This window comes from Chaetura pelagica, unplaced genomic scaffold (assembly GCF_000747805.2).
Source record: "Chaetura pelagica isolate M959 unplaced genomic scaffold, ChaPel_1.0 scaffold87, whole genome shotgun sequence".
In the NCBI taxonomy this organism is placed as follows: domain Eukaryota; kingdom Metazoa; phylum Chordata; class Aves; order Apodiformes; family Apodidae; genus Chaetura; species Chaetura pelagica.
Genome location: NW_009954189.1, coordinates 449,798 through 461,073, shown reverse-complemented (window position 1 = coordinate 461,073; position 11,276 = coordinate 449,798). Strand labels below are relative to the sequence as shown.

The window sequence follows — 11,276 nt, the reverse complement described above, 5'->3', positions numbered from 1 at the left end:
TCTCCATCTTACTGTTTCTTTGCAGTTCTGCATCCTGGCCTGCATCTCCTGGGGATCATCATGATGCTAAAGCCACAGGCACTTGAGTCAACCCACATCCCTTCCTTCTGATAAAATAATTCTGGAGCGTGTCCAGGGAAGGGCAAGGGAGCTGGGGAAGGGGCTGGAGCACAAGTGTGAGCAGGAGCAGCTGAGGGAGCTGGGGGTGTCCAGCCTGGAGCAAAGGAGGCTGAGGGGAGACCTGCTGGCTCTGCAGCTGCCTGAGAGGAGGTTGGAGCCAGGGGGGTCGGGCTCTGCTCCCCAGGAACAAGGGATGGGACAAGAGGAACCGGCCTCAAGTTGTGCCAGGGGAGGTGGAGGTTGGATCTGGGGAACAAATTGTTTACTAAAAATGCTGTCAGGTCCCGAGCCAGGCTGTCCAGGACACTGGTGGAGTCACCAGCCCTGGAGGAATTTTAAAGACATGTAGATGTGATGCTTGGGAACATGGTTTAGAGGTAGCCTTGGTGGTCCTGGGAGAATGGTTGGACTGAATGATCTTAAAGGCCTTTTCCGAGCAAAACAATTGTGTGATTCTGTGATTTCACTGGGTCAAGGCTGCATGTTGTTTCCTGATGCTGAAATACACTTTACATGTTCAGGCACTGATTCATTTCTGTCAAGCAAGCTGCCAAACCCATGTCATCCTGGGGCCAGCTGCTCTGAAGGGAGGGGCAGGAGGGAGAAAGGTGCTCTCTCCATTAGGAAAAGCTGCCCCACAAAGGCCCTCTTGGCTGGGAACATCCTGAGCTTTCAGATTGACATGGAGTATAATAAATAAAGGAGAGAATAAAAAAGAGCGGAGTTGCCTTCAGAAGCCTGCTAGGGCAGTGTGGCTTCTTAACCATCCTTATCTCTGGGATCTGTCCAGAAGCACTGAAGCAAAATGCTACTGGGGATTTGTAAGTTTGACCATCACCTGATTTTTCTGTGGAAGGCAACATGTCTCAGCCACCAACTCCCTTTGGTAGCTGCATACAGCAGCTTCTCACAGGCAGGGAGGCTTTGGAGAGGGAACAGGGACTGTGATGACAGCCCTGACAGAATCTTCCAGCTCTCCTGACTGTGGAGGGTGATCCCTCCAGGAGGATGATCCTTTTCCAGCTCCCACTCAAAGCAACTGCTGCCCACCATAACCTGAAATCCTCAGGTCAGGTTTTTTTTCCTAGCAAGGACCACAGGCTACTGAATTTGGATCCCTCCCAGCTCCAAGGAGATGCCAGATAGTGAGAATGAAGGATTTTCTTTCAGGCATGGTAGAGATTGCTCAGGTTCAGAACCTTGTGATGTCTTCTCTTCCATGGTCCTTCCAGGATTTTAGAGTAGGACCTTGGGGAAGAACTAACATTCAGCAGCCTGTCTATACTGTGGAAAAGTCCTCAAAATGGTAGAAATCCAAACCAGTGGAGTTATACAGCACCAAACCAGGTAGTTTTACTGGCTTACACCCAGACACAGTCCAGCCCTGGCCATGTCCCACTGGGGAGCACCAAATATTTGCAGTTCCCTTTAGCTGGGGCACAAAAAATGAGCTGCCAGGGCCCTTCACTGCATCCATATCATGACTTGAGTGTGTCTATATTTCAGGGGCCCTCTTCTCTACCCTGCTTTATCAGATCTATCTTAGAAGTTCAACTTCAGGTGAAATGAATGAACTTCTGAAAGTGCCTGTTTCTCTTTAGCAACTCAGATGGAGACCTGAAGTGACTAACTCAGCCTTGAATACCTAACTAGGAGATGCCTGAAATACAAGAGGTGAATCCCACCTATTTTTCTTTGTTTATTTGTTTCCTTTCTTTCTTTGTCATTGGTACCAAAATGCTTTTAAATAACCAACACCTTTGGGCTCAGTAGAGCTCATCTGAGTCAAAATTTGCATATAGGATGCCAGATTAGATTAATAAACAGCCTTACACTCTCTAAAACAAGTGTTTGCAACACTCAGTGACATGAAAACTTAACAGATCATGCAGGAGCCTTTGATCTTCTTCACTCATCCTCATATTTCCATTTGGGATCAGCTGAGTAAGGCACAAGACCTTGGTTATCTGGGGTTTGAGTGGAACTTCTCCTCTTTTGTTCTTTTCTGGTTCTTCTGTCAGGACTCTTTGGTTCATTATTTTTCTAGTGCCAGAGTTAAGTGGGTCAAGTGTCAATAAGTTGTGGAAAAAAATTAATAATGCAATTCAAACTTCCAGTGACTCTCTGCACTCAGCTCCAGTGCTTCCTAAGCCCCTGTGCTTGAGATACTATCTTGAACTTTTGGACCCAAAGGCTTCAGGGTGCAGCTCCTTTTTCTTCAATATAACTGGCTGAGATAGCATCTCATCTAAGCCAGATGGCTAGGTTCTCTGCCTAGAAGCCAGCCTGGACTTTTTTTCCACATTCAGATTTATTCATCACATCCTAAGGAATATATCTGGTATGTAAAATATATAACATCTGAAATCTTAGTCTGGAAGTGCAGGAGTCTGTAGCATTATTATGGTGAGAAGGGAGTTGTCACTAAGCATCTGAAGATCTTTTCCAAGGTCTCTGAAATGTCTGAGCACATACCTAAGAGGCATTTACCACTTGCTACATTAAAAATAAATCACTGTAAGCTTACAGAAGTTCTCACACCTTGCCAGAGCACTGGTTCATGGCAAGTGCTGTGAGTCAGAGGCAAATCCCATAAAACCCAAAAGGAAACATTTCCTACTGACTTGCAATGGTGTCTCTTGCCTTTACTAAACTTTCCATCATTCGTGCCTGGGGCCTCCTCCAGACTCACTGCTCAAATTTCTCTGTGCTTGAAAGGCTCAGGAAGAAACCACTGAGAGAGCAAGAGGCCCAGCATGGGCCTGGTTTAGCCTGGCAGGTGTCTGCCCACTTCAGAAACCTTCAAATATGTGAGCACAGGAGGGAAATTGCTCTCTAAAAATATTTCAGCTGAGATGCACTCTAAGCCAACAATAATAATGGTGATGACAATGGAAACGTGGAGCACCTGGAAGGAATGAAACCAAGGGAAAAAATAGGTTGGAGAGAGAAAGATGAGAGGGTGTTGGGATGTTGAACATTTGTGGTGGGCAGCCTCAGCTGTCCTGATGTCTGATCTTGGGGGTTCAGGCACACACCTGGGAGTAAAGAGGCCCCACATCACTTTTAAGGAAGACTTGGCCAACCTCTCCATAAGATCTAACACCCTGGCAAGTTTCAAAGTGGGAAAAGAGCTGCATCACCCCACATCTTGCTAAAACATAACATGATTTCTTCTTGCAAGCTACATATGGTGTGTGTACACTACATGGGATGTCCAGATGGGTTTGCTTTGAATCAGACAAGCCCTTAGTGGTTGGATGCCCTTACTGTGTCCCAGGACATCATCTGCCAGACTCTCCAGGGAGTTAATTTAATCTCCATCCATGAAGGTGTTTAAAAGACATGTAGATGGGGTGCTTAGGAATATGCTTTAGCACTGGACTTGGTAGACTTAGGTTCATGGATGGATGTGATGATCTTACAGGACTTTTCCAACAAGAACGATCCTGTGATCCTGTGATCTACTCAAAAGCCAAAAGCAATGGTCCCCACACTGAGCACTGTGATGCTCTGGGTGGCTCTAACACCACCTACCTATCTGGTGCCCTGTTGACATATCTGTGGTTTCATGGTGTAAAGCAGGGGTGAAACAGATTGGTGAAAGGCTGTGAAGACATCTGTTCTGTTGTCTCTTCACCAGAGGGAAGGGATTGTTCAATGTGCTGAGGTTCAAACCACACCCACACTGGGATGTCCTAACCTTGGCCCAGAAAATGCCTTCTTCTGGCAAGAAAATCCCCCCTTCCTATCTAACCCCTGCTGTATCATGTTTTACACAGGTTTATGTGGTAAAGGACCTTACAGTCCTGCCTACAGCCAGCTCCAAGCTTGTCCCCCTCTGAGCCTCTCGTGCCAGAGGAGACGTGTGCTCATGTGCTAATACTCTGGTTTCCTCACACACCCAGATAAAATAACTTCATTTGCACACTCAAAACCTCTCTCCAGTGGGCCAATACCTCACCTTTCTTACTCACAAAGAGCCTTTTTGCCTACAAAACCCTTCACCTCTACAAGCAAACACACACACTCCCCTCTCTTCTTACAGAAGTCAGGGGTGTAGCTGAATTCCTCTCGCTGAATAAGAGGTGCATTCAAAACCTCTCACACAGCTACAAAACTCCACAAAATCAGGGCACACACCCCATGACTGCTGATTGCTCACACAAACTCCTCAAAAACATGACTACAAATCCTCTGCCTCATGCACAAAGTCACAGAACTGTCATGCTCCTTCACCCTCTCTTCTACACTCATTCATTACCCCCATAAACTGAATTTCCTTAATACAAACAAGTGTTTAATAGAGCATTTATTTCTCTCTTGCACACTACTGCAACACATTTACCCTACAAATAAAACCATTTCTATCCACAAAGTAACTCCAGCCTTTTCATCACCCTAAGCCCTTCTCACAGAGCTGTCCACTAGGAACTCATATGTATTTCTCCCACGTCCAACCTCACTCTGAAATAGTCATTTCAGTCACTTCAGCCCAGCATAAATTCTCCATCAAGGCACCAAAAACTGCTCCGACAATCCCAACTAGCAGGGAATTTGTGGTTGAAATGGGATTTCTTTCTGAGTATTAATCCATCTTCCCCGAGGGACATTTGCTTCCCTTCCCCTGGGCTGCAGACTCCCTGACCTCTGCTCATCCCTGCTTCTCACTGCCAGGGAGACTCACACATTCCCCCCCTTGCACAAATCCTTTCCTGCAACCCTGTCATCACCCTGCAGCACACTTCACTGGGAGATGAGCAGACAAGTCCAGCAAGATCTCATCTTTACAGGTGCTGCCCCATGCCTGTGTGTTCCCCTCCCTGATGCTCTTACATCTTTTCTCACACAACAAGGGAAGAAGCTTTTTTTTTAGCATCCCTGCAGATGTTCAGAAGCCTGCAGGGCTTTTCAGGTTTCACAGGGCTTCAAGATCACAGCACTCCTCAAAAATAAATGATGACTGTTTTTTTTTCCCCAGCCACCTGTAGGACTGCATACTGCTACAATGGGAGTATCAAGTGATGGCTGGGGAAAATATGGTGATTAAGGACAGCTCTCTCTGGTAAGCTGTGTCCCTTCCAGGTCCTCATGTACACCAGCTGTCTCTCTGTGGCCTTTCTGTACCCAGGACTCACTGGACTTGGAGCACACGTCACCTCAGCTAACTTTAGCTGCTGAAATGTTGGCACCCAAATACCTGCCTCATCTCCTTTTGTCACCAGATCGGCATCTCCCAAGGGCATCCATCCTGATAAAGGTGCTTATCACTGCAGCCAGGGGCAAACCTCTAGAAAGTTTCCCCCTGATTATTATAGATTATTTAGGATCATTGATCAGCTTCCCAGTGGTTAAAGCTAGAGGAGCCAGTCCCACTTTCTGTGTCTGTAACAATAAAAAGATGAATCCTGTTTTGCATTTGCATCATTTGCAATCAGGTTTTCAGGAGGGTGGAATGTGGTTCTGGCAAAAATGGATGAGATAGATGGAAAAGACAACCCTCATGTTACCAGATCTCTTTGGGACAATCTGTTCCTCAAAGCATAAAGGTTCAGGGGTCATTCTACAGAAATAACTTTTCCCTTAAAATAAAAAGACTTCCTCATGAACTAAGTTTAACAGAAAAAAGAGACACACAAACCCCCCTCTTTTCTATGAGTTGCAAACAACTTTCAATCACACCCAATCTGCTTTGAAAATTTCTAAGTATTGGATCAAATCCTGTGGGAATATACGTGTGAGCAACGTTAACATTTTACAGTAACTGCATTTACTCAGGGGGCCATATCCCACATTGAGGCCACATTAACTGACCTCCCAATGGAGACCCAACAGATTGTGACTGTGGAGAAGCAAGAGAAAACCAATGGGAAGACAGAACATGATTCTGGAGTGCAAAATAATGTTCTTAGACCATTATCACAACAGTAAATTCTAAGAGTCAGGAAAACCGAAGAAGTCTTTTTTCTACCACAAAAACCCTCTGGTTTTGAGTCTTCTTAGCACCTAAGACACATCTCCAAAGAAAGTTAAAACATTCCAAGCATGAAATTGTGCAATAAGACCTAAGAAAAATATTGGGAATTTGAGGTATTCCCATCAAAGATGCATTTTGAAAATGTTTAACGTTTTGTTTTGATACAAGTCTGTTTTCCTCTCCTTTATTTAACTAGAGTTTATCTTCTGCATGAAAATAAGAACCAGTTTCACCCTGGAATGCAGAAATGAGACACTTGGAGAATTTCAAAACTCACTGAAGCATTTTTTTTCAAACGTTGTACCATGATCTAGGGAGGTATTCTGATCTCTACCAGATGGCCTGAGCTCCACCAAAGCCAGGTTGCTGCAACAGGGAGCAGTACATTTGCCAGATCCAGCCCGTCGTGTACAAATAGCTTCAATGTTGACAGCTGCATTTTTGATGAAAAACATTGAATTGAAAAATTCCCAGGAAAATTTCTCTAGAGAATATCATCTCCCTTTGCTATGAGTTCTGGAAAGAAACCAAATAATTGCCCCAGACCCAAGCTCTGCATCTACCAATGTTTTCCCTAGGCCAGTTTTGTGTATAGTAGATAATGGGATATTCTTTGCAGAGATGAAGGGATGTTGTCTCAGGAGTACTGGTTTGACTTATGTTTCAGGAACTCAATACACATTTTTTCACACTTTAAATAAACATGATAAGAGCCCATAATTGCAAATTGTGCTGGAGGGAAAAAGTAAGAATTTGGGTGAATAAGACTACAGAGTAAGTAAATTTTTGGGGAAAAAAAATGCAGAAATAGATTAGTTTTAAATCCTACTGGGGTGAAAATATATTTGATGATTTTGAAATTGTGATGGGTGCTAGGATGCATCACTATTTTTGAGCACTACCAGTCTGGGGTTTGGGTTTGTTTGTTCTTTGTTTTGTTGGTGTTTTTTTGTTGTTTTTTTTAATTACAACTCATCTTTCTGCTGGATTTAGTTCATACCACCATGTCATGGGATCCCAGCTGAATAGTACCACAATGTCAAGGTATCTGTGCCCTCTGAGTGAAGTTATTGCAATTACCCCCTCCTCCTTTTACAGTGCAGGAATGTTAAGTACAGGGATGTTAGCAGGGAGCTGGGTCCCACCACCTACCACTTGCCCAAGGTCACGGTGGAAGTCATTCTCAGAAGCAAATGGTTTCAGCAGCCTGGGATTTCCCAGGCACCCAGGAGAGCTGCTGCAGTGTGCTCAGGGGCACACTGAGGGGCAGGGTAACATGTTCCCTTGCTCACATCGGTTTTGTGGTTCTCTGAGGGGGAAATTTTACTTTAAAAAGTAACAGGAAAAAAATTAAAGCTAACAAGAGAGTGTTCCAGAGGCATTCATCCCTGGTGTCAGCTCTGAGGAGCTGATGGCATGGATGGCAGTGGCATTCTGGCCAGTTTCCTCTTTGGCAATATGTCACATCTTGTGTCACGTCTCCCCACAAACACAGGTGATCATCATAGAGTCATAGCACGGTTTGGGTTGGAAGGGACCTTAATGATCATCTAGTTCCAACCCCCCTGCATGAGCAGGGACACCTCCCACTAGATCAGGTTGCTCAAGGTCTCATCCAACCTGCCCTTGAAGATCTCCAGGGATGGGGCATCCAACCTCCCTGGGCAACTGGTTCCAGCATCTCACCACCCTCACAGGAAAGAACTTTCTCCCAATGTCCAACCTATGTCTAACCTAATGCCCACCAGGACTCTGCTGTTGTTTGCCCAGTTTCTTGTAAAAGCAGGAAAGTATCTGGCTGCTTTAAACTAATCAATAAAATATAACTGATTGACACCCAGTCACTGCCTGGCCCAGTGCCCCATGAGAAAGACACCTGTGAGATGCTGCAAAGCTCCTCTTCTCTTCCCCAAGGGCAAAGCCTTTTCCCAGAGGACAATTCCTGAAGGACAATGCCCTGCAAAGAAATCCTGCCATGTCTTGCAATGTCTATCTGTCATGTGGTATTTACTGCACAAACACAATGGGAAAGCTGCTTCACAAGGTGCATTCATTGGTCCCTGACATTGCCTGTGGATGAGTGTGGTGCAGGAGAACTGTTGATCTTTAGATCTTTATTTGGTTTTTGAGTTTTTAAAAATCAAGTGGTCATTTTTTGATAATCCATTTCATTTCCATAAGAATATAGAATTTCTTTCTCCTTATTCTCTGACAAAATTCTTTTGAACTAAAAGAATCACTCTCAGCTCCCTGCTGTTCAGCATCATTTCACTTCACAGCTTTCAAACCTTGAGTGTTTCCTCAACATGGGCAGTTCCCTATCGATGGGGTGGTTCACTGAAAGGGCAACATGATGCCAGTTAGGCAGCTCAGAATTAGTCACCCCATATTCTCTCAAAACCTATTTCTGAAATGCCCTTGAAAACCTAATCTTGTTCTTACCCGTTTGAGAAAACCTCACCAAACCCTGCTGAGATCAGCAGTGAGTCTTTCCAAGGTATAATTCTCTGAAGGAGGAGTAAGAGAAGCCTCATGCCCTTTGAAGGAAACCCTAGGGCATAACCTGAAAGTAGCAGGTTTTTCAGGCAGTCTGGATTTTTGCCCAAGTTCCTTCCTGCCTTCCAAAACACACACCCAGGCACATGGGTCCTTTGCCATTCACTTGGGCTTTTCTGGAAGAACCAAAGGTGGTGTCACTGCTTCATTTTAAGGAATTCCCAGGCTGGTGTTGCCTACCAAAGCAATGCATTGAAGGTAGAGAGAAATGAAATCAACCCATCAAGCCCACTCCAAGCCTACAATATAGTTACTGGTCAGCCCTGAGTCCAGTCAAGCCTTCCTGGCACCTGCAGTCCCTCCTGCAGAGGAGCAGCACCCTTCCCACTCAGCACACCTTGGCAACTTTGGGGATCAGACAAACAAATCTGAGCATCCTCAGATAAACCAAAATTCTGCTCTGAACCTCTCTGTTTAGCAGAGCACCCAATTACTTTGCTCCCAGTCCTATTCTGCCTGTGGCAATTGCTTTTTGCTGCCCACTTTCTGCTCCAAACCAAGAGCTGCTTTTGGAGAAGGTCATCTCGAGCTCCACCACCACAACCACCACCCACCCAAGCCCCAGCAGCCCCACCTGCTTCCTCCCATGCCAAGGCAAAAGATACATACTTTGACAGAAGCTGGGTTAAATTCAACTTCTTTTTTGGGTTCTGGTTCTGCTGGTTTAGGTGCTGGTTTAGGTTCTTCCTTCTTAGGTTCAGCCTTCTTAGGTTCAGGCTTCTTTGGTGCCATGTTGGTTTGCTGATGGGCTGCTTTAGGAAAGGAGAGAAGGAGACAGAGAGGAAAGAGGTGGCTGCTGCAGGATAAATCACCACAGGCCTTTATCTCTGTCCAGTCTCTTGAAGTCACACATTGTGTCACTCTCAGACCTGTCACATGCCAGAGCTGACAATAGGGCCACTGCTATAAAAGGACAAGACATCTAGGGGGCTATTTTAGAGCCATGGGACAGGGCACCGTCGCAAATTAGCACTTAAATGGAAAGAGAGTTTGGGGATTTTAGGGCTGAGGCTGGCTCTGGGTCAAACATTTTTGGTGTGCTTGGGTATGCCTGTACGTGTACAAGGTTGGGTTACAATCCAGGTCTTATCCATGGGATTTTTCCTCCCCAGAGCCGTGCTGACACTTATTTTCCCAGCTCACTCTTTCAGGCTGGATGGCACCCCTGGCCTTTGTTGTGCCAGGGTTCATTAATAGACAAGCATAAAATTATATTTAGACATGAGGATGAGCCTATATTGGAGGTTCTCCATCAACATGTCAGCTGGCACAGGGGTGAATCCATGCCCCAGATCATACACCAGTCTTCTCCTGGGAAGGTATAAAGTACCAGTATTGCTTGCAGCAGAAAGCATCTAGCAAGCAGTGAATCACACACACATCTACACCCAAGGGCTCTGATAGCACTGTCTGTCTGTGAGTACATCCTCATGGCTGAGATTTTCCAGACCATTTTAGGGACTTGAATGCCAAATTCCCATTAAAATAACTAAGATAAAGGTGTCCAGTAGAAGCCTTTCTAATCCCAGCTTTACTTTGATTTAAATATCACCCCCTTCAAAGCAGAATGGAGTTAACCACTGTCAGATCTCTATTTGGTTAAGTCATTTTTCTAAATCAGGTCACCCTCTGTCACACTGTCACTTCCAAATTGCCTAGAATTTAGGTTTTTTCTCCAAAGAAATATCATGCCCTGTGAAAAAACAACCAGTCACCTAATCACAAAGTATGTGAAAGGGGATCCATGCTGACATTTCAAGTAAATATCAGTTGAATCATAAATATCTGGTTTTCTTACTTACTGTGAAATCCTGATTATCTACCATCCAGCCCCCTTTGAGACCTGTTTTTCGTAACACTGCTGTCAGGCTGACCCCCCCTGACTCCCTGCCTCTCTGCACTCCTCTATTCCCTGGGTGGCTTTGCTGGAAAAGGCTTGTGCTTTATGGCACCCAGCTGCTCCCAGAGCCTGGCACATCCCTCCCTGGCAGCACACAACCAGCTTTGGAGAGCAACGTGAATACTATGCACAAAACTGACCACCTCTGTTAAGCTGCTGTCTCCACCATGGCTTCAGCAAGTGAAAATGGTTGGGAATCATGGGATCATATCACTGTTTTGATTGGAAAAGCCCTTTAGGACCACCAAGTCCAACTGTTAACTGAGCACTGCCAAGTCCACTGCTAAACCATGTCCCCAAGCATCATGTCTGCATGTCTTTAAAACCCCTCCAGGGATGGGGACTCTACCACTGCCCTGTGCATGACAACCCTCTCAGAGAAGACTTTTTCCTAATACCCAATCTAAGCATCCCTGGCATGACTTGAGGCTATTTCCTTTGGTTCTATTGCTTGTTACTTAGGAGAAGAGACCAACACCCATATTGCTACAACCTCCTTCCATGTAGTTGTAGAAAGCTTGTAGAGAAACCTGGAGAGAGTTGTAGAGAATCCTAGAGAGCCTGGAGAAGGGATGGAGAAGGGCTGATCTTTGTGTCTGTACATTGTAGCATGCAGATCCTTATCTTACCTGAATCAGAAACTACTTTCTGATTATAGGTTGGAGGCAATGCCACAATAAATACGTTCACTGCAACAGCCTGATTGCCACAGTAAAGTTAATT

At 45.2% G+C, this 11,276-nt stretch overlaps 1 protein-coding gene across 1 annotated transcript in view; it reads right to left on the bottom strand.

Annotated features, from left to right (window-relative positions):
- The window catches only part of MYL3 (myosin, light chain 3, alkali; ventricular, skeletal, slow), a 40,375-nt gene extending 30,899 nt beyond the window's left edge, over nt 1-9,476 (bottom strand). The window contains exon 1 of the mRNA XM_010003050.1: nt 9,263-9,476. Within this exon, the coding sequence (XP_010001352.1) occupies nt 9,263-9,385 (123 nt within the window). The 5' untranslated portion in view covers nt 9,386-9,476. The remainder of the gene's footprint in view (nt 1-9,262) is intronic.
- Nucleotides 9,477-11,276: the final 1,800 nt, after the last annotated feature.